Source organism: Thalassophryne amazonica, chromosome 20, assembly GCF_902500255.1.
Source record: "Thalassophryne amazonica chromosome 20, fThaAma1.1, whole genome shotgun sequence".
NCBI lineage: Eukaryota > Metazoa > Chordata > Actinopteri > Batrachoidiformes > Batrachoididae > Thalassophryne > Thalassophryne amazonica.
The window spans coordinates 31,638,878-31,662,996 of NC_047122.1; the positions used below are offsets into that span (position 1 = coordinate 31,638,878).

Sequence of the window (24,119 nt, forward strand, 5' to 3'; positions counted from 1 at the left end):
GAACAATTTGGAGCTTTGCTGCATCAAATTTTTCCAGAAACTGTGAGAGACAGCCAGGTGGAAACCATTCTGAAGATTCAGACGGCTTTCAGGGACGATTCTATGGGGACGTCGTCTGACTACTACAGAAATGGCAGAAGAGGTGGACATACCACTTTTTTTGCACATTCCACTGTTACAGGAGTTTTTGTCATGGAAAGAGGAGCGGAGGAATTCGCCACGGAGCCGCTAATGGCGCGGGACTAAAGCACCTCCATGTTGGTCTCACAGGACATGCTCAGCTCTTGCACCATTTGGAAGATTCAGATGGCTTTCGGTGGCTTTTCAGTCGTGTGACTATCCGAGAAATTGTGGACGAGCTGGACATGCCACAACATGTCCTGTGAAGCTTAATCACGGCGTTGCTTTTTGTCCCGTACCATTAGCGGCTCCATCCCGACGCGCGAATTCCTCCTCACATCTTTTCATGACAAAAACTCCCGTAACAGTGGAATGTGCCGAAAAGTGGTATGTCCACCTCTTCTGCCATTTCTGTAGTAGTCAGACAACGTCCCGGATCAACACAGCGTTCAGTTTGGAAATGATCTGGTCGTTTCAGCCTGTCAATCGCTGCGCGGCGCGCCCTCTGCCATTGTGTGCCGTCTTTAAACCGGTTGTAACACTCCTTAATCTGTGTGATCCCCATAGAATCGTCCCTGAAAGCCGTCTGAATCTTCCGAATGGTTTCCACCTGGCTGTCTCTCACAGTTTCTGGAAAAATTTGATGCAGCAAAGCTCCAAATCGTTCAGACATTGTCCTCACAATAAAAATCCGACGAGGGGTCTGGACCACTGCTCAAAGCCTGCCCACAGGCGAATGACGCAACCGCCAGGCGTGGAAAAAACTCAAGCATGCGCACGAAGAAAAAAAATACAATTCACGAGAAGAACTCCTAAAATAACGTATTTTTTAAGATGTTTATTTGTTGTCCTTTTGGCTGCACCCACTTGGTCGGGGTCACCAGTTTATTTATGAGTATTACTTCATTGTTAAGAATAATGAAATGCTTACACCTTCAATGTGTCTAAACATTTGATTCAGTATTGTGGTAAATTACAGTATTGAAGACTGTTTGCCGAGGTGCGTATGGACTAAAAGGGCGTGCATGTACACATAGGTGAGGTGATGGTTGGACAGCGGAGCCTCACTAGTTCATCTGACTGCAGAACAGACTGAGTGACATCTTGTTTGCACAGGAGAGAGAGAAAAAAAAAAACAGACCAACACTGGAAGAATAATCACCTGCTCACACAAAAGCTGATCACAGAATTTAACAGGATGAAATAAAATACAGAATTTAGTTTTTCCAGTGTTGTTGAACATTGTTGATCTATGTAAATCACAGCACCTAGGTTCAACGTGTTTGTCGGTCAGAGATTTAATCCAAGCGTAGGATTTTATCTGCAGTCACTTTCTTTCAGCATGATAGCTGATGAAACTTTTTAACATCTGCTGTATTAAATTGCAAAGTTTCCTATTCAATCGAGACAAACACACCCAGAGGCTTAGTTTCTGGTGAGATTAGTTCGTCCTCTTACTGGATTGAGAGAGATACTGTAGGAGGTAAACCTGCCTCTCCACATGCCTGTTGCATTGCCATAGTATTAATCACAATTTAAAAACACACACACAGCTTTATTGTGTCCGGTGATGTAGTTCAGCAACATCTTAGTGCCAGTTTTTGCTCCAATGTCTCATCTCAACTGGGTTTAATTATCTGGAATGATGACAAACGTTGAACATACTGTATCTTTGTTAAGCAGATACAAGCAAATTGCAATGTGGGATTTTGGTGCACAGTTCAGTCCCACAGGAAAATATTAGTGTAGGTTTTCTGAATCTTACATTTCTAGTGAATGGTGATAACTGTGTGTGTGTGTGTGTGTGTGTGTGTGTGTGTGTGTGTGTGTGTGTGTGTGTGTGTGTGTGTGTGTGTGTGTGTGTGTATATATATATATATATATATATATATATATATATATATATATATATATATATATATATATATATATATATAATATGAGAGTGGTATATGTAAAAGTTTGGACACCCCTAATTTCGATGATTTTCCTTTATAAATCATTGGTTGTCTGTATCAACACACACACACACACACACACACACACACACACACATCAACCGCTTAGTCCAATTAAGGGTCACGGGGGGTTGGGGCCTATCCCAGCAGTCATAGAGCGCGAGGCGGGGTACACCCAGGACAGGACGCTAGTCTGTCACAGGGCCACAAACAGACAAACAAGCACATTCACACCCACTCGCACACCTACGGACAATTTAAAGTTCCCAATCCACCTAACCCACTTGTCTTTGGATGTGGGAGGAAACCGGAGCACCCAGAGGCAAGGGCGCAATTTAAAACTAGAAATTGGGGGGACAAAGTGCGAGGCCAGTAGGGCCGAAGCCCATAGGCCGGGGGTCTGGGGGCTGCTTTAGGCCCCCAGAAGCCAACGGTTTCTAGATAAGCTCAGATGCATTCTGAGCATCCAGAACAGTAATTTTAATGTTTTGAGAAGAATATAAAGTGGACACCATTTGACTTATGCAATTTGAAACTGTGGATATAAGTACTTTATTCTGAGAATAGCCAGCATTGATTTAATTAACATCCTGGTGTAAATAAGGTATCACCACGTGTAGAACTCAAAAAGAATGATAGGTTGAGTTTTCATTCAAAAAACAACTGCAGTGTGGTAAAATGTATTCATAAATATGAAAGAACAGGCTCTTAATAATTATTACCTATCACATACTGTATTTTTTTTTCTCAAGATTTGTTTTTGCGTAAGTTTGAAAAAACAACAGATCATAAGTTTAGGATGAATTTAATTTTCAAAGTGGCACTAATGACAACACTCATACTGAACATAATTCCACTTGCATAGACTGATTTTGGAGATCAAGCAATAATTGCAGATGGGCTTTCTGAGGTCCCAGATAGCTTTTCTGATTTCCTTTTCTAACTTTCAGAATTTAGTAAATTAGCATATGGTCCATTGATACTTATGTGTAGACACTAGTCCCTAGAGGCAACTATTTTTGGTTTCAAATCTGGGCAAACGCAGTCCCAGAAAATTCCGAATGTGACAAACAAGAAACAGGTGTTGTGAACAAATCAATGCTCCTAAAAATACAAACTTGCAGAAACAAAGATACTATTCTGGCATGGTTTGCACTTAAGACTGGCGTAGCATGTTTCAAGTACACACATATATGTCAGAAGGTGGGGGGACATACCATATTCTGTCCCCCCCCGGTTGAAAAGTTGGGGGGGACATGTCACCCCATCCCCCAACAATTGCGCCCATGCCCAGAGGAAACCCACGCAAACACGAGGAGAGAGGAAACCCACGCAAACACGAGGAGAATATGCAAACTCCACACAGAAAGGCCACAGGCTGGAATTGAACCCATGACCATCTCGCTGTGAGGCAACAGTGCTAACCACTAAGCCACCGTGCTGCCCTCTGGATCAGCAACTTCAGTTAAATATATCATATAGCAGACAAACACAGTGATATTTGAGAAGTGAAATGACGTTTCTAGGATTTACAGAAAGTGTGCAATAATTTTTTAAACAAAATTAGGCAGGTGCTTAAATTTGAAAATACATAAACATAATACATCAATATTTAGTATATCTTCCTTTTGCAGAAATGGCAGCCTCTTAACGCTTCTTATAGCTTCCAATGAGAGTCTGGATTCTGGTTGAAGGTATTTTGGACCATTCTTTTTTGCAAAACATCTCCAGTTCAGTCAGGTTTGTTGGTTTCTGAGCATGGACGGCCCGCTTAAAATAACACCAATAATAATAATAATATTCAGGGCTGGGGACTGAGACGGCCATTCCAGAATGTTGTACTTGTTCCTCTGCACGAATGCCTTAGTAGATTTTGAGCAGTGTTTAGGGTCGCTGTCTTGTCCAGCCCCAGCGCAACTTCAATTTTGTCACTGATTCATGAATCTGCTATGGTGTTTATTACATGGCAAAGCATACAAAAGCACTGGGACTTTTGTTTTTGTCTGGAGAGTGCGAATATATATATATATATATATATATATATAATATATATATATATATATATATATATATATATATATATATATATATATATATATATATATATATATATAATATGAGGTCTATTAGACAATAAACCGACCCTTTTATTTATTTTTTATTTTTTTTACTATATGGATTTGAATGACGTGCGATTCCACCAATCATGCTTGAACCCTCGTGCGCATGCGTGAGTTTTTTCACGCGTGTCGGTGACATCATTTCCATGTAGGCAGGCCTTGAGTGAGATGTGGTCCCGCCCTCTCGGCTGAATTTCTTTGTTTCACATGCTGCTCCAGACGGCGCGCGTTGCTTTATCAAAATTTTTTCTGGACCTGTGAGGAATATCCGAGTGGATACTATTCGAGAAATTAAGCTGGTTTTCGGTGAAAAGTTTAACGGCTGATGAGAGATTATGGGGTGTTTCTGTCGCTGCAGGACTTCCCACAGAGCGGGACGTCCTGCAGCGCTTCCAGGCGCCGTCGTCGGCCTGTTTCGACCTGAAAACATCCTAATTTAAGGCTTAATTCACCCAGGACGTTGTGAGAGAACAGAGAAGATTCAGAAGAGGCCGGCATGAGGACTTTATGCGGACATTCCACTGTTTAAGGACAATTCGCCGAGTCGTTTCCGTTACGACTCGGCGAATCTGTGTGCGCCACGACAGGAAAAACACCTCCGTGTTGAAAACCATTTGTAAAATTCAGGCGGCTTTTGATGGCTTTCAACAAGTGAGTAACTGAGAAATTGTTTAACAGCTTGGGCATGTTCCATCTTGCCCGTTAAGCTTTCCAACGGAGGTGTTTTTCCTGTCGCGACCCCCCGCGGTCGGGTCCGGCCCGACATGCGACTCTGCCCACATGTTCTTTCATTACAAAATGTCCGTTAACAATGGAATGTCCGAATAAACTCCTCATGCCAACTTCTTCTGAAAGTTCTCTGTTCTCTGACGACTTCCTGTGTCAACAGAGCCTGAAATGTGGAAGTTTTCAACTTGAAACGGCGAGACGCTGCCACCTCAAAGCGCAGATCACCGTCAGGCACCGTGGGCCGTCCTTACGGTGACACTACCAGACCAAAATCTCTCATCAGCCGTTAAAATTTTTACCGAAAACCAGCTGAATTTATCGAATGGTGTCCACTCAGTTGTGCCTTACAGTTTTGAAAAAATTTTGATCAAACAAAGCAGCAGTCTCTGAGCCATTCCTAAACAATGAAAAAAACGACGAGAGGGTGGGCCACTCCTCACTCAAAGACTGCCCACAGGCGAATGACGTAACCGACAGGCGTGAAAAAACTCTCGCATGCCCACGAGGGTTCAAGCATGTCTGATGTAATCACACGTGATTCAAATCCATATGGTTTTTGAAAAAAAGAATAAGGTCGGATACTTTTCTAATAGACCTTGTATATATATATATATAGTGTGTCGAAAAATCTACCCAAATGTACTCTGAAATATGAATAGCAGGAAATGGTTTTACTGGGAAATAATGGTGTTTTTTTTTTTTCTCATTTTAGGAACCCTAAAGTTTGTTCTGCAAGACATTAAAGTCCAGAAAAAAAATGCCGCAGTTGACCCTAATTCAGAGAACAAAATTCATTGAGTTCTGTGCAACACATCCTCGGGGCTGACTTGCATCTACTTCCATACAAAATTCAGTCTCAGAGCGAACTAACTCTCCAGCAAATGGCAAGGACAAAACTGGAGACAGATGATTTGTTTCTTAGGAGACTTCAGACAAGGAGGTTACATTGATCATGTAGTGTAAAAGATAAAGGGTTAAAACGTCATAAAGGAAAGACTGAACTAAAAACTGTGTCGGGGAGAAAATTACATGCTTCAGAACTAAAAACCAATCAATGTTATCAGACATTTTCTGCATGATAACATTGATTGGTTTTTCTGTGCTGTCAAAATACGTCTTTTTTGAGTTTCTCTCTCTCTCTCTCTCTCTCTCTCTCTGTATATACGACATCTAACGCTTCGAAGTAATGTTTTATTAAAGTAATTTTTAATGATTCATTTACAATAATTAATTACAAAATCTATTTTTTTTTTCTTATTTGACATTTGTAAATTTACAATATAATGGATTAGTTGCTTTTCATTTATTTTTCTTGTCATAAAAATGTTTCTATTTTAAAGTAGGTTTTTGTTTAAAATTAAATTTTAATTCTAAGGTGGCCAAAACTTTTGCTCAGTATTTAATCACAAAAGAAGATGCGTGTGAGTAGAAGTGTGAAGAGCCTGGTGAAAAACATAAAGTATCTATGTGCGGGTACTTGGCAGCCAACCAGTCTGTCCCCAAATCTTGAAAATAACCACCTGTCTGCTGCAACAAGGTGAAACGTGGGAATGTCCTCGGTCTTCTCCAGCCACTGAGGCCACACCACATAGCAAAAATGCTGGAGGTGAGGTTCCCTGCTGAAGTAACTGCTCGTTTGTCACAAAGTCATTCTAGTGGTAATCAAGCATCCTCCAAAGAGACCTAGTACCAAAGTCCTGGTTGGTTTCCAAGTCTCACAACCATACAGTAAGACAGAAGGCACCTGGGTCCTACAAACCTGGAGCTTCATTGTCCTGCAAAGGTATGGCAATCACCAAATACCTCTCTCCAGTGTACTGTAAAAAAATTATTTACAAGCTTTCACAGTGTGCATTCCTGCTTTGAAATCTCTGATGTACTACATCTTATTATTTTTTTAAACTGCTGCATTGTGTGAACAATTTGTGAAAAATGTCCTCAATAACATGCACTGTCATGAAGATTAACGCTGAGAAACATGTCTGGATCATTCGTTCAGTGTCTTTTCATCATGGAAAAATTTCCAAAGTGAAAATGTCTCTGAGGATTCAGAGTTCAACGTCTTAATCAGCTGTTGTGGTGGGAAAAAAAACTTTCACAGCTGTCAAACAGGCACTTCTTGAAAAGTATGATGCACAGCACGCAACGCAGGTGGACACTTCCCTGTGTGCATGCAAATACAGCTTTAAAAGAGCACTGTGGGGTAAAAGGATGATGTTAATATCATCCTTTTTGCAGGCAGAATTATCTTTGTGGAAGAATGAAATGCAGCTCAGTGTTTTCCAGAGAGCACTGGGTAGAGTGTGTGCCTCTGCCAACACCAAACATTCATCCTTTTCATTTGGTCTTAACTGAGCTGAAGTGCAGATGTGGTTCTGTTTCACCAGTTCTTTTATAGTTCATCAGTGAGATGCATTATAAAAAATTGTAATTTATTTTGACTCATATTGAAATCACCCGTGCTTTACATATTTCTAAATGAAGTGTTTTGTAATAGTAATCTTACTATAGTGATCATAGTGTTTGTATGTGCTGTATTTGCCACTCCACCCACATTTGCATTATTCATTCATTCCTTCCTGACACATTCTCCAAATAGTTAGCAAACATTAGCTCTGAATGCTAAATAGTAATAATTTAGATAAAAGTACTGATCTGTGCACTTAACATATCCAGACAATCAACACAACCTCTCAAACACAAACAACCCCTTCACACATGCCCTACTTGTGGTGCAGGTTTTTACTAATAATGATAACGGAATTAAAACGGTCAAACTCGTATTAATTTGATTTATTGTTTGATTGTAGCTCATGCCAGTCAGTCTGCAGCCTCACATGCACATGGGTGATCTTATCATCACTTTTCTGGTTGCCTTTCTATTAGTGTCCTTGTTGTGCAAACACACTTAGCAGAGAAGGTGGTGTCATTTGTCAGTTATGTCCTGTTGAACCTTGTCCAACTTAGTCACTCATAAGAAGCTTTTGTCTGTGCTGAGTCCACACAGTGACTTTGGGAATCCTTGCAGCTGTTTGCATTCATGTATACCATGCTTAAGGTGAAGTATTTGTCCTTTTACCTCTGCACAGCCTGTGTGTCTTACAGCTTTGCTGTAAATGTATTTCTGCTTTACTATGTGACACTTAGCAGCAGCTCATCCTGTTAGCTTATGTAAGAGCATCACCTCCCTGTTGCTGCAGCTGCATTTGTCTTTTAAACACCACTGTTTGTCCTGCAGACTCAACAGGTGTCACCTTTTACGAATGCACACACCAGGTGAAGGTCCAGTCTGCAGGATGGCAGATGTTTGCCGCGTGCACACGTTACACAAATAAGCGCAAAATTGTTTGCTTGCTATGCTTCCGGTTTTGTCCACCAGTGCAAAGGAAACCGGAGAGTGTGCACAGAGAGCCCTTTGTACTGTTTATATGAAGTGATGACAGCATTTGATTTGTGGCGGAACATCTCTGTTGACTTTGACACTCCTGCTTGAGTCACTGGGACATCCCAGGATAAGAAACTGAAGGCAGAGCTTTAAAAAAAATATACACCTCTTCATTCACCAGAAAGTAAGCAAGGTTATAATCAGTGTACTAATTACTATTGGTTGCTTTAAATGTGTCAATAATTATAGTAAATTTATCTCAAATTTCCTACATATTTAATAATTTACTTTTGTTTCATGCAAATGTCATGCTTGCTTTGCAAAGCCACGTTAAGATACGGTGCCAGCTGCTGCTCAGCCGGTTCTCTTCAACATTCCCCAAGCAGTGATTCATTGCTTTATCTGGTTAAGCAGCATGTTTCATTTTTTAAAGCAATGATTATATTGCACAGGTACAGTGACATTATTGTAAGATCAAACACAGAACAGGCAGGGAATCTTATACTTATAGAATACTTTATACAGCACAGTGGCGGGTCCACTGACTTTTTATTGGTGGCATTTGGTGGGGGCATGACTATTTAGTGATGGGGCAACATCATTTGTAGTAAAATGTAAAAATGTATTTTCTTAGGCTTTGGCAAAGCTAAAATTCTGGTGAGTGTCTAAACAGAATGAATGAGTTAATCATCTCATTGGCATAGCACAATTACTCAGACAGTGAATTCTATCACCTTGTACACCTCTGGATTAAAATGGCATGCCATCAGGATAAACAGATTTATTTTTAATAAGTTTAGGTTTTTGATGTATCAGATCAATTGAACAAGAAGGAAGACCAGAGAACCAAGCTTCTCCTATTTTTACTCAAGGCTATCAAATATGGTCATTGGGTATTATGAAGACTTTGCATCTGTCTGCCTATGTGTAGCATAAATCCCATCCTATTACTGCCAGAGTCTTCAAATTGACAGGAAACATTCTTGGGATACAGAACTTGGAAAATTTAAAGATGGCAAACCTTCACCTATTTTAAGAGGTTAAGAAGTCACATTCTGTTTCAGTCTGTTCGGGTTTTTTGTTTTGAGTGGTGGCGGTGACAGCTAATCAGAGTTGAGCTGCACCATGACATCAGTGGCAGGTCTCTCTAACAACACTTCATTTATGTGTTTATTCTCAAGGTCGGTATCTAGGCAGATTAACCTCGAGGGCTGGAGTTTCTCAGTGAAAACATCGCCGAACTCAATAAAAGTACATGTAATTTGGTCACTTTTCAAACAGGTCAGACTTGTCAATAAAGTCGATTTAATGTACAATGGTTCATTTTAGGTCAGCTTGGTGTATAAATCTCATTGTTCCAGACAATGATAGTTGTCAGTTGGCCGTTAGAAGCAACTTAGAGACAATTAAAAAAATTGGCTGATTTCAATAAAACACCATACAGCCCGAGCGCGTTTTCACAGAGGGGCCAGTCGTGGAAATATGAATTCTCGCCTTCCGATTGGTCACTTTGCTGAAGTGACCTAGCGCTGACCTTGAGAATATAGCATATTTCTCATATATTCATATAAAAGCTCATGAGAAATAAACACTTCTAATACTGAAAACACTCTTTTTGGAACTTATCACCTCTGACATTCAGCAGACGTTAGCGCGGTGACGTCAGAGTCTGGTAGGTAGCTGCAAACTCTTTCGTGTGCTCATAAAGCTCATAAACATAAAAAGTGTTTATGATTGATTGATTGATTGATTGATAGAGGGGCTTTATTGAACATGCACAAATTGGAAATAAGGCATTTGGGTCTTAATAATTAATGTAAATAACAATAAATGTGTGTGTGTGTGTATGTATGTGTGTGTGTATATATATATATATATATATATATATATATACCTATTCTAAAACAGACAATGCTCATACAGCTGAGAGTATTTTAGCATTGCTTTATATTTAACTTGTATTTTGCATTGTGTTTACTTAGTTTTGGCTTGATTATTTTGGTAAATAAATTAGGAGATATTCAGTGAAGCACATTTTTATTTATTTGTGATACTGTATTTGGAAATGAAAACAACCAGCTCCATGGTCATCTTATCATATTCAGTTCCAAGATAGATGTACTTCTAGTGCAGTGAAGGTAGGGTGGACCGATTTTTAGGGGGACCAATTTTTAGCAGGAACCGTTCGGTCGGCAACACCGGGTCACGATATGAATCACATATCTTTTTATTTTGAGTCCTCGTCCACCCTTGGTGGACGTCAGAAATCTCAGATTGCACATGTTTTTAATAAATTAGCAAAAATGTAAAAAAAAACAAAAAAAAAACTTTTTTTCATGTGGTTATGAGGTGTTGTGAGTAGAATTTTGAGGGGAAAAAATTACTCTGTTTTGGAATAAGGCTGTAACATAAAGTGTGGAAAAAGTGAAGTGCCGTGAATAACTGTACAACCAGTTCTCTTTTGACTAAAACTAGACTAAAATTTACAGACCTCTAGTCGACTAAAACACGACTAAATAAAAATGAAATTTAAATGACTAAATATGATTAAAACTAATAAGGACATTTGACACACGACTAAGACTAAAGTAAAAAACTGGTGACAAAATTAACATTACAATTCACCTAACAGGCATGGCTTGAGGGAACCCACATGAACATGCAGACTGAATGCTTAACTTAAGAAAGGCCCAAGATGGGAAGTGATTCCACGTGGTATGCTCCAATTGTGTGACATTTCAGTGAACTTAAACAACCTGGTTTTAGATGAGTTTGCATATGAGATCAATGACACCATATGATGTCATTAATTAAACACAAAAGTCCAGTGACCCTTGAAGACATCAGAGAGGAATTGTTTTTCTTCATGCACATCTTCATATGTGTGCTATTGTGCATCATTTCATTGAAATCCACAAACTGAATGAGGAGAAGCTGCACTTACAGGACTTTTGGAGGGACAGATTGATTCTGAATACTCCCCCAAAGTTTTTGTGAGGAGATAAAAAAAAAAAAAAAAAATATTGAAATCATGACGAATCTCCAGATCAGACATGCTGTTGAAGCAGTTCAGACCTGAAAATGTTGGCTTTTACAGGGCAAATGCTGTTTGTTTTTGGGGGGTGGTTAAAGTCCCCTTTGGAGCAGCTGATTGTACGGAGGTTTATACAAACCACTGAAGCCAGTCATTACCTTTTTAATCTTTCAGCAGTGTTCATCTTATTCATCATCATCTTATTGTTTCTGATTCCAGTATTTTATCCAGTACAAATAAAACTTGTGCATTTGACCAAATTAACATTGTCAAGCTAGGATTAATGCACTTGTATTTAAAATATAAAGTACTGATCTTTTTTGTTGTGTGTCCCTCAGTGCTGCTAAGCAGAATTTGGTCTCTGAGGATGAAGCAGCCTCGCTTGCTGTCAGCACTCCAGAGAACAACAGGTTTTCTCTCTATGGCACTGCTCCCAGGTCAAAGGTCAGACAACTTTGCTCACTGTCAACCACCTTTTTCCTTTTATTGATTTACTAGCTGGGGTACACAGCACTGCCCGGGTTAACCTGTTTTAGACATAAGCCAAATGCCAATCAAAACATTTTCCCAACATTTGTTTTTGTACTGCTGATGTCTTATAAATATAATAGTTAATGGGCTAAAGTTTGTCCAGCAGAACTATAAGAGGTGGACTCTCCAAAGTAAGTGGAAATACTTGGTTAAAAGACAAACACATTTGAAGTCCTTCATGCAGACTTTGTTTTGCAATCAAATTTCTAACAAAATTACACACAAAAGCTAGGTAACAGTAAATGTAAATATCAATGAATCGAAACTGAGGTTGTGGTGTATTTCACTGTTTTTACATTGAAATTTTACAAACATAAAATGAATGTATTCAGACAGGAAGGCAAATTGGGTTGTACAGGACAATCAGGTGCTCAACAGTTGAGAATATAAAGTAGCTGAAGGAAGGGATTAAATAAACAGAGATGGCCAACACATATACAGGGCTGGAAATTTGAATCTGCCCGGTTATACTCACAGCTGGCTATTTTGGGGGTAATTTTCAGTTCAACTTTAAAAAAAAAATGGTACCAGTTTGTTTCCCATGTCATGAAGATTCAGAATATATATTTTTAGGGCTACATATTATAGTTTGGGAGTTTATCCCGGACAGTCATACAGACAGACAGACGTAGCCCTTTATGTATATAGAAAGCCATTTTATTTGGTCATATGTTTGCATTATTATTGCTCATAAAAAAATGTAACTTTTGGTTAGGGGGGTGCTGGATGTAGGCACAGGGTGATCTGTATCATGTTAAGAGTGTATAACATAACATAACCCATTTACAATTTGTTGCAGTTCAGAAATTAGGTTTTGAAAAACATTTTTGGCCATTAAAAGACTTATTATTGTTAACTCAATGTTTCTTCAGTTTGTTTCAAAATAAAAGCTTTGTCCCTGCACAGCCCTTTGTAGGTTTTTACTGTCAAACTGTGAGTGTGGTGCCATGAATTATTTCGAGCACTGTCTAAAAAAACAGCATGACAAAGAAAGGAATCTTTGCCTCTGATCTGTCAACAGCACTTGTAATCCTCCAGGAGGTGTGTTTGTCTTTTATTAAGGTGCATATTTGTCTCAACATTTAGCTAAATCTTTAGCTTGATGTTTGCAAATATTAGGCTAAATGTGTAAATACTTAGCATTAACTAATCTGCAAACGTTTTAGGTATGACAGAAATTTGATGATGTAGTGTTTGCCTTTTTTCCCCTAATTATTGGTTTTCATCTGTAGATCAAAAGAAAACTTAAACTGAAATGTTACTAGCATTCCCATGCCAATGCAATTAAATGTGATTCTTTTTCTCCATTGAATAAACCAGTTCATTATGAAGATAAGCCTCATTTTAAATTTTGTTATTATTATTTTGTCAGTGTACATGACAACAAAAAGAGTTGCCAGTTTCTGGAAAATTATTGTAAAAACTGGATCACACAGACTCTCATTTCTTTGTAAATCGCAGGTGATCACGAAAAAAAAAAATTATTTTATTTATATTTTTTACCACCTAAAACCGTTATGATTTTTTTTTTTTAAAGGTGAAAAGTGGTCACTTAGTTATTTATATCTGTTGTCAGCCATCAGTCATATCAACTATGGTATAGCACCAAAAGGATCATCTTGTTTGACTGTGTGGACCACTCTTAGATTTACATCCTCTGTGTCATTTCTGTCATATGAAGACAGCTGCCTGTTGTAGATGTGAGTGATTCTGGCCTTGTTTCACTGTTACAGTTTTTGATGACAATCTGTCCATTTCTGAGTCCTTGTGATATTTTTTCCTGAATCTTTTTTGTTTCCCTGTTTGTAAGTGACCATTATCTGATCTCATAGCAGTCATATCACCAGTGATGACAAAGAAAACAGAATGAAATCAGAACTAGGGATGGGTATTGATAAGATTTGATCTATCGATTCCGCTTATCGATCAGATTCCTTATCGATTCATTTATCAATACCTCCTGTGAATTTTCTGTGTACTAAAAGCAGGCTTTACAGGTTTTCTATGGCAACAACATTTTATTGAGTCTTAAAGTAAATAAATGTGAAACTGGTCACTGGATTCTTAAACTCTAGACATAAATAAAAATAAACAAAATCTGTAGTTTTTGTAAAAAGCATTTCCTTTCAGATATTAATGAGACAAATCTAACTCCATAGCCTCTGAGCTCTTGCAGCTGGCTGTGCTGCACGTCAACATTAATGTCATTCATAAAGAACAGAGGATGTCTTATTTTGGGAGAGGAAAAAAAAATGTTTTTGTCTGTTGTAGTTTGTTGTCTGTAATACAGATAACCCGCAGTCTGGATGTGCATCTTTTAAATCAGACACAAAGGCTGTGTGATTTGACACGTTTCTGCTTTCATTAATTCGTCTGCCATCATATTATAACATTTTTTATAGCGCACACGCTGATTACAAATGGATCAGACAAGTCTGCAAATTTACAGCACAAAGCCAGTAAAAGATGAAATTGTTCAGCTTACCTTTGATTTGGAGGTGAAGATTGTAGAAAGAAAAGCTTGAGAGTCAAATTAGTCCAAAATAAAGCATAATCCAGAGATGGAGAGCTTTAAAACTGTCACACATGTCACTGCATGACACAGAATACAGCTGTGCAGCTGCGTAAATCAGGCTTTACATTAATTAAATAAGGCATCAGAAATTGTAAATTTGCTAGCTTAACTATTTTTATATTTATTTTGATAGCACCTATACCTGGATGTGTTGGTGTATGTGGTTAAATGATTTTAAAAAAATGTTAAAAACCTAAAATGTTCATTCAATAGTGCAGCTGGAACCAAAATTGCGCTAGTTTGGACTATGTATGACTGAATGTTATGGGGTAAAAACATTAAGAATGGCGACGAAAAATCAATTTCAGTTTGTACAGGGATCAAAAGTTAAAGGTTTTTTTTTTTTGCTTGCTCCAATTTGGTGAAAAAAAAGTGATGCAAATTATTGGTTGAACTATAGGATTAATAAATGGAATAGTTTTGACTGTGTTGAATGCTTGGTCTGCAAGGTAAAGGTCAAACTATGTTGACGTCATTGGATTCTGTGGCATTTGACATATGTTACCCTGCAACATGACAACTAAGCATGACACAGGATGCAAACTATTCCTTTTTAAAACCCTATTAACTCAACCAATAAGTTGCATCACTTTTTACAATAATTGGAGGAACTTTAACTTCTGACCCCTGTACAAACTGAAACTGACCTTTGTCACCATTCTTGTTGTTTTTACCCCATAACTCCATAGAATCCAGTCCAAACTAATGCCTAAGGAATATTTGTGCTAACTTTGGCGCTTGTATCACCATTTGAAGGATTCCCTCAGTATATTATCTGCAGCACTATAAAGACTAAAAAAAAAGAGAGAGAGAAAATAAATCGAGCTGTTTATTTTTACAATATACATTACATCAATTAAAATTCAGGAAACAGAAGAGATGTAACACAACTTTCCTCCAGTACAAGGCGCCAGAATGCTTTAAGTATTTCTACAACTGAGCAACAGGGAAAAAGCTGATTTTTTTATTTTTTTTTAACCCTCTTGATTATATTCATCAGTTGTCATTTATGGGATGAAGATGTGCTTTATACAGTGGACAAGAAAGGAATAAAGTTGCATGTTTGTTTTATTATGAATCTAAAATCTGTCTTCAGGTTATAGTCAGATAAGGAAAGCTTATGCACAACAGTAAACTACTGATACTGTTAGAAGGAAAAAAAATGCATTGTGTGTGCATTTTCATTACTTTCACGTGTTTTAGACTAAATTAATGTGAACAATTAGTAGAATCCCACCTCTTTAAGTTGAGGTAAAACATGCTCATTTATTTATTATTATTTTTTTCTCATTATATCTTTACTTCATACCTTCCAAACTATGCATCAGAGTGCTAAGAGTTTGACCTGTCACACCCACTTAGAATCTGTCTGATGCCAGTGATGGCTCGTGTTCCATTCGCATTTGTCATAGACATCAGGTGCACTCACTCATGACAGCGTGCATGGGCACTATTTTCCATCAACCTTTCCATTTGAGAGGTTTAATCTCTGTCAAAGCATCCAGGGTGGAAGAACTGGGTCACCTCAGGCATTCCAGCTGTTTAGTGCCACTGAAACCTACAACAATTGTGATGTTTAAAGCAGGTTTTAATTCTGGGTTCTGGAGCATGCAACGAGATATTTGAGGGTAAATTCACAGACGTGCTTCTACCTTGTTTGTGCTGTCAGTCATCTCCTGGGAATTGGTGTTATCATGATATTGTCTTGAAAAATCTTCCATTGGGAGTTAAGTTTTATTTATGTTTTCAAAGCACAGCGTTTAAGCACCAGCCGCTTGGCTCAGAAGATCACGTTTTAAGAAAATTCCTCTTTTTGGGTGGAGCAGTTTTTCAAGTTTATTCATTCCAAGTCATGCGTGTAGTGAGGGCAGAGTGTAAATGCTTTCTGTGCGTTAAGCTTGTATGGAATGTAAAGAAAAAAATGTGGTCAAACAATTTGTCAGTGAGAAAGAATTGATTGAACACTACAACAAGCTACAATGGTGCACTCTAAATTAATAATATACTTATTACTTTGATGTTAAAGATTTATGTTTAATTTAGAAATTATTTCAGACAACAAAATGTGTTTATAAAACTATCTTAAAAATAAAATGGAATATTTATTTTATTCATTCATTTTTATTTTTTTTTTTATGGCAGTAACCAAAAGAATCATACATTAAAGAACTAATCAATTGTGAAATTTCAAACTTCACTTTGGAGTTATTTCATTGTGGAGGAACTGCTCAAATCATAAAGTCATAACGACGGTTGTAAGCAATCACTCTGTAATAAAACTGTCAAAAACTGAACAGAACTTGATTTTCTCAAATATTAGAGACCAACAAAAATGAACTGTCAGAAATACAGTTATCATGTATGTACAAAGAAGGCTGCCCCCTTCAGGATGGTAGTTTCACATTGATGGAGATGAATATTTTTAAGTGAAGGGGGTTGAGTTGGCTTTCTCATTTGATTAATAGGTTTATCATTTAAAATCACAAAATGTTTAAAGTTTTGAATTTCATTGTTTTTCTTCTCTTACTTTGTGGCATCCTTTCTCCATCTCATTTCTTCCCTTTTATCCTTCTTTCTTTCTGTCTCAGAGCGCCAAATTCAGCTCCTCGGAGCAGGATCTCCGTAAGCCAAAACGGTTCGCTACCTTTAGCTTTGGCTTCAAAAAGAAGAGGAAAGAAGATGAGAATATCTCAAAGAGCATGCATTTACTTTATGACCAAGAAAATGAGGATCCAGAGAAGGTAACATGTTCTTAAAGTGTAGTTTTCTCATCTGTTAAGGAAGGATTTGTTCATTTGTTAGCTTTTGTTAAGTTGTAGTCCATTGGGCCAAGCAGGTTTTTGATACCGCTTAAGGAGTGGGGGGGGGGGGTAAACATTTATAATCCAGGCTCACTTACAATCCATGGACAACACAAAAATGTTTGGTGGCAGTCCCAGGGTGCCAAGTCAGTGAAGGATTACACAAGGGTCAACATTTAAAAATGCTCCATTCATATTGGAATGTGTACCACATTATTTGTATGATCATAAAGATTCCAAGAAAGGTATGGTTTTGGCTATCTATAACTGAATGATATGGAGTTATGGGTTTAACAATGCCAAAAATGGTTAAAATGGTCAATTTCAGTCTGTACAGTGGTCAAAATTAAAGTTACTCTAATTTTGGTTAAAAAAAAAAAAAAGTGATGTAAACCTGTGGTTGAGCTAATATGACGTTGAAAAGGAACAGCGTGTGCCATCTGTTATGTTTAGTTAGCATGTGACAGGGTAACATCTGTCTTAGAATCCAATTGAGGCTGTCCTTGGTTGACCATTACTTTTGAGACCAAATCTTCAATACAGTTAAATAATTACATTTATTAATTCTTTTTAGCTTAACCAGTAATTTGCATCACTTTTTACCAATTTGGAAGAACTTTAACTTTTGACTAATGAACAAATTGAAATTAACTTTTGTAACAATTACGATGTTTTTACCCTATAACTCTATAGCTTTGAGTCATAGATGGCCTAAAGTATACATTTTTGGAATCTTTATGTTCAGACAAATAGTGTGGTATAATATTCAATATGATTTTAACTCTTTGAAATGTTAAACCCTTTGTAATCTTTCATAGATGCCTTCCTGGCTACAGCTCCCACCCTGGGATGGCCACCATACATTTTTGTGTAGTCCGTGGTACACTGAGGGTGGATTGTAAATGTTGCTTAGTACCCTTAAGTGGTACAGATTAGGTGAAAATTGGCTTTGGGCTTGTGGGTCCATGTCTACAAAGGACTGTTACTAAAATGCTTATTTTCTCATGGCTGAAACTGGTCTTGTTACAGAATCACCTGGATCCCAGTGAGATGGGTCAGCCCGACTCAAAGGCGCCACTCAGCATGTCTCATCCAGAGCTCAACACCATTGATTCCTTTGATGTCCCTTCTCCTCCCCCTGTAGCCACAAACCAATCACAGTCATTACCTGAATCGAACTCAGCTGCTACAAATCAAGAAGCAGTCAATCTAAACACAGTCCCAGAATCCCAGCAGCCTGTGATTGACAGCTCTGATCTTCCAGATGGGTTTGAAATGGGAAAGACAGCTACCAACGAGGGGCAGCAGTTGGAAGAACCAGATTCAGCAAATCAGAAAGAGAAGCTTCCTCCTGATGGTGACTTGTTTAGTTCATCTGTACCCACAACTCATGTGGAGACCAGTTCTGCTGTGGATGCTGATCCTGTTGCGAGCATAACCACTAGCAAGACTTTAGAAGTCCATAGTAGTTCAGACCTCAAACATGAAAATGGTGTCCGTTTGTCGGACACAAACGTAAACTCTGCCAGTGTGACTGTACCACCTCATCCACTTGATAATATCGCTGATAATACAGATTTCCCACTGCAAGCTAACTCCGGCGATTTTGCAACATTGCATCATGAAGAATCAAGCAAGTCTGTTCCTAAAGCTTCCAACAACGAAACTACGCCAATTCCCACGGCTGTTAAGGGTAGAAACTTTGCTCCTTTACCAAATCAAGCCGTTGTTTATGGGGCTTTGTATGATTCACTGTTTCCTGAGGGGTTTACCTCAGAGATCAACAGTTCAACCCCAACGTCAGTCCATACTGAGATAACACGTCTTGACACAAAATCTGAACCAGATGCAGTTAAAACAATGAATGAATGCCACACAGAATCTGAAGTCATTTACTCCAGTCTGTCCACCTCATTGCACTCTGCGAGTGACCGGAGGGAGACTGATGGTGGTCTTACCAACATGAACGCTGCATTGAAGAACACAAAGGTGTTCTCTTCCAGTGAAGGTTCCAGCTCAGGAAAAGTGATTGATTCAGATGTCTGTAATGTGCTCTATCAGTCTCTCTTCCCTGAGAACTTCATTTCTCAACAAAGTCATACTACTGAGCAGTTTCGCTATACAGAAACAGACATTGATAGTCCATATCTACCTTTGGAACCTGTAGGTCAAGAATCCAGGATCGTTTCTTATTCAGACGTGAGCCTTTCTCATTCAAACCTGAAATCGGACCGCGTGTTAGTCATTCAAAATACTGTTACATCAGTTTCTGAAGTTCAACACTCTGACCCTCCTGTTTTTGACTATGCAACACCCCAAGGGAAGGATACTCGGGTTATTGACTGCAAACCCAGAGTGATTGTCGTGAGAGAATTAGTCACTGAAGAGATGAGCTCTGGTCCTGGCTCCGCTGTGCCTGGAACAATGACTGCGGTAAAGGGTGTTGTGATAAAAACCCAAATGACGGAGACGGAGAAATTTCATGTCCCCATTGGACAAATTGATGATCGGTTTGAGGAATCCTGCAGTCCATCATATTTGAGTGTAGGATCGGATGAAGCCAGTACCACTGAGATCTACTACAGCGCTGAAGAGGACAATGTGGAGGAAAGCGTGAATAAAGGGGTGCGAGCAACAGGTGAGAGGAAAGAATCATTTTTGGTAGAAGGAATGAAAGAGTTGGAGCAGGAAGAAGTAATGAAGAGTCCAAGGGATGGTAAGGATTTATGCTTAATTATTAAAACTGAGGTGGTAAATGAAGGAGGGAAGATGAGCTGTGAAGAAAAGCTAAAGGATCTCCAAAATCTAGGAAATCAGAGGTTGGCTCAAGAGAAGGAAAATGAAAAATCAGAGTTTCCTATAGGATACAGTGGAAGGAGTCAAAGGAAAGATGAGTCAACGAAAGCATGGGTGCAGAGAGAGGAGGAGCAAAAGGAGGAGTTTCCAGCAACACCGGTTCAGCAGGTGAAAATGCAGATGGAATGTGACCTGGATCCACCCTCTTGTAAACCGCAAGAGGAGGGATCACAGGGAGCCAGGGCCTCAAACCTCGGAAGACGAGACCATCCTAATGGGCAAAAACAACTCTCAAACCATGGGATAAAATACCAGGTATACAATAGCACCCAGAGTCCTGAGTATCGATCAGCACCTTCAGCTAAGGTGGGACGCACAATCACACCCAAAGTGACACAAGCAGAAGAGCAAGTTTTCCCGACTACCGGAGTGAACAAGAGGGACAAGAGCAAAGGAACCAGAGGCAACTACACACAAAGCGCAGTCGAAGATACTGGCAGACTGGATGTTGTCTCAGGTACTCTGACATGTAGCGCTGATCTGCAATCAGATGCCAGAGAGACTGAAAACAATAGGGCTGCACAGAGCACTGAGTGGGTGGATACAGTTACACGAAACGGAACTGTGCCAAAACAGACGGCAATCCTGCAGTCAGAACCGGGTGCTAGCACACACACTGAGGAACACGGGCATCTGACAGTCATCCAACCTGACCTGACTCAGGGGTAAGTAAGAAAACTTTGCTCTTTTTCACCTGTGACCTGCAGAAGTGGATTTAAAATGTAATAATAATGACGCACAGTAGTAGTAGATTAATAGACAACACACAGCTACACATGGCAACCTTAATCTTCTTCCCTAACAGCAGGTTATCTATAAGGTACTGGAATGTGTAAAGACTAAACAAAGGTTTCCTTAACGTGTGTGTGTGTGTGTGTGTGTGTGTGTGTGTGTGTGTGTGTGTGTGTGTGTGTGTGTGTGTGTGTGTGTGTGTGTGTGTGTGTGTGTGTGTGTGTGTGTGTGTGTGTTGTTTATTTTTTAAGTTATGAAAGTGAAACATCAGTTTGGTAAAGTTGGATTTATCAATTAAAGAAGTGTAAACAGTGTGGAGGTGTAGGAGGAGCAACGAAAGAGGCTGTGCGTGTTAGAACACCTAAAGGGACAGTCCATAATATGAATGTAAACAAACGTATCATCAGCAAAAACTGACATCTTGGGCATGTACTTGATAAGTGGGCTAACATGTTGCAACATGTTACAACAAGCTAATTTCTCATTATGGGTGTTTTTCCGGTAAACGTTACAATTTGAACACCAAACTGTCACCAGTGTCTGACTCACATTGTAGAATTTGTAGCATCGTAAATAAAGGCAATTCATTTTACAACAATGCATGTTACCTCCACCAGTGAGGTTACTTTAGCAACTGTTTTCTAGTTTGTACAATGTATTTATTTATTTTAGTAGGATTACAGGAAAATTTGTGGAGAGGTCATGGGTTATGGATCAAACTCTTACATTTTAAAGCAAATATCATTGTGAAGTAGGGATTTGTTTCCAGTAAAAATGTCTGAATCTCAATAAAAAAAATAAATCAGCATTTATATGTGCATAATTGTACATTTCACTGAAGTTAAAGAATTGAACAAAACATATGTTATATACGAGTAAATCTCTGAAAACGCTTGATTTAACATTGATCTCTATCCAGTGGATCAAGATACATAGTCACATGTTTGTCAAACAATTTTATTTTCACCATTAAAGGAATTTAAGACCTTTTTAGTGAAGTGTTCAATGTTGGCAGAGGTGTAACCATGAGTTAGATTCCTGCTCACATTAACAGTTTGTGTCTTCTGCATTGTCCAAGTCCACCCAGCATTAAATAGATTCTGTCCTTGTTTGGGGAAGTAACCTGGGATAGACAGGATGGATGGATCATTCAAGTGTCAGTGAGAAGTTGAAAAACGGTTTGATGGATTTGATTTTGTTTGTAATTTTAGATTTAAGCACTGGTGTGTTTACTCTTGTTTTGGGAAAAGGTGTGGATATGGAGTCATGCTGACGAGGGGTTGGCCAAGTAAGGTATTTTTTTGTTGTTGTTGTGTTTGGGTGTTAGCCTTTTATCAGAAAAATTGGGGAGATCTTGAACATTTCATAGACTAATGAATTTAATTAGTCTTTAATTTAATTAAATTAATCTAAAATATAATATTCAGACTCATCTATGATTAAAATTGGACTTACATCCCTACATACAGTGCATTGGGAAAGTATTCAATTTTTTCACATTTTATGTTGCAGCCTTATTCCATAATGGATGAAATTGGGGTTTTTTTTCCCGCAAACCTCTACACACAATACCCCATGACAGCCTTTGCCATGAAGCTCAAAACTGAGCTCAGGTGCATCCTGTTTCCGCTGATCATCCTTGAGATGTTTCTGCAGCTTAATCCACCTGGAGTAAACTCAGTTGGCTGGACATGATTTGGAAAGGCACACACCTGTCTACATATAAAGTCCCACAGTTGACAGTGCATGTCAGACACAAACCAAGCATGAAGTCAAACCAGTTGTCGGTAGATCTTTGAAACAGGATTGGCTTGAGGCGTAAATCTGGGGAATGGTACAGAAACATTTCTGCTGCTTTGAAGGTCCCAATGAGTACAGTGACCTCCATCATTCATAAATGGAAGAAGCTGGATCCACCAGGACTCTTCCTAGAGCTGACTGCCCATCTAAACTGTGCGATCAGGGAGAAGGGCCTTAGTCAAGGAGATGACCAAGAACCTGATGGTCGCTCTGTCAGAGGTCCAGCATTCCTGTATGGAGACAGGAGAACCTTCCAGAAGGACAACCATCTCTGCAACAATCCACCAATCAGGCCTGTATCGTAGGGAGAGAAACCACTCTTTAGTAAAAGGTACACGGCAGCCTGCCTGGAGTTTGCCAAAAGGCACCTGAAGGACTCTAACACCAGAAGAAACAAAATTCTCTGGTCTGATGAAACAAAGATGGAAGTCTTTGGTGTGAAGGCCAGGCACCATCTTTGGAGGAAACCAGGCACCATCCCTACAGTGAAGCATGGTGGTGGCAACATCCTAGATGAAAACCTTCTCCAGAGCGCTTTTGATCTCAGATTGGGGTGATAGTTCACCTTTCAGCAGGACAATGACCCTAAGCACACAGCCAAGATAGCAAAGGAGTGGCTTCAGGACAACTCTGTGACTGTCTTTGAGTGGCCCAGTCAGAGCCCAGACCTGAATCCGATTGAATATCTCTGGAGAGCTCAGAAAACAGCTGTGCACCGACGCTCCCCATCCAGTCTGATTGAGCTTGAGAGATGTTGCAAAGAGGAGTGGGCAAAGCCGCCGAAAGATAGGTGCACCAGGCTTGAAGCTGTAATTGCTGCCAAAGGTGCATCAACAAAGTATTTAACAAAGGGTGTGAATACTTATGTGCATGTGATTTCTTGGTGTTTTTATTTTTAATAAATTTGCAAAACATAAACTTTTTTCTTCTATGTTGTCATTATGGGGTAGTGTGAATAGAAAAATGATTGTAGTCCATTTTGGAATAAGGCTGCAACAAAACGTGGAAAAAGTGAAGTACTGTGAATACATTTCAGATGCAACGTCGTCATACATTCACAAGAGCAGTTTGAACTTTTTTTTTCTTTATTTATTGTGTTATGTGAGGTTGTTGAAATTACTTTGTGAATTTCGGCTGGCAGTTGTTTTTCTTTGTTACAGGGGGAAAGGTTAGAATCAGATTTTATGCAGTCATATATTAAGTAGACATTTCATTAGTTGGATTTCTCTGTGCTGTCTGATCATATGCGACCTTGACCTTTCATCTTTTGGATTGCTGTGGATTGATTTTTTTTTTTTTCCTCTCCTGTCTATTGTTGCTCGCCAGCACTGCATGCTTTCTGTTGCACACCACAGCTGTCCTGTTTAATCACCAGGAAACTGAAATATTCTTAGGTAATGATACAAAATTAAATTACTTCTGCTTTTGTGCAGCTCTGGTGAGTCACTTTAAAGTCCCCGCAAACTTCCTCATCAGAT

The 24,119-nt window shown here is 39.0% G+C and overlaps 1 protein-coding gene across 1 annotated transcript in view; it reads left to right on the forward strand.

Annotated features, from left to right (window-relative positions):
* The window catches only part of LOC117501807, a 94,039-nt gene that overhangs the window by 27,684 nt on the left and 42,236 nt on the right, over nucleotides 1-24,119 (forward strand). Inside the window, exons 2-4 of the mRNA XM_034160767.1 lie at nucleotides 11,685-11,790; nucleotides 17,041-17,193; nucleotides 18,283-20,774. Of these exons, the coding sequence (XP_034016658.1) occupies nucleotides 11,685-11,790; nucleotides 17,041-17,193; nucleotides 18,283-20,774 (2,751 nt within the window). The remainder of the gene's footprint in view (nucleotides 1-11,684; nucleotides 11,791-17,040; nucleotides 17,194-18,282; nucleotides 20,775-24,119) is intronic.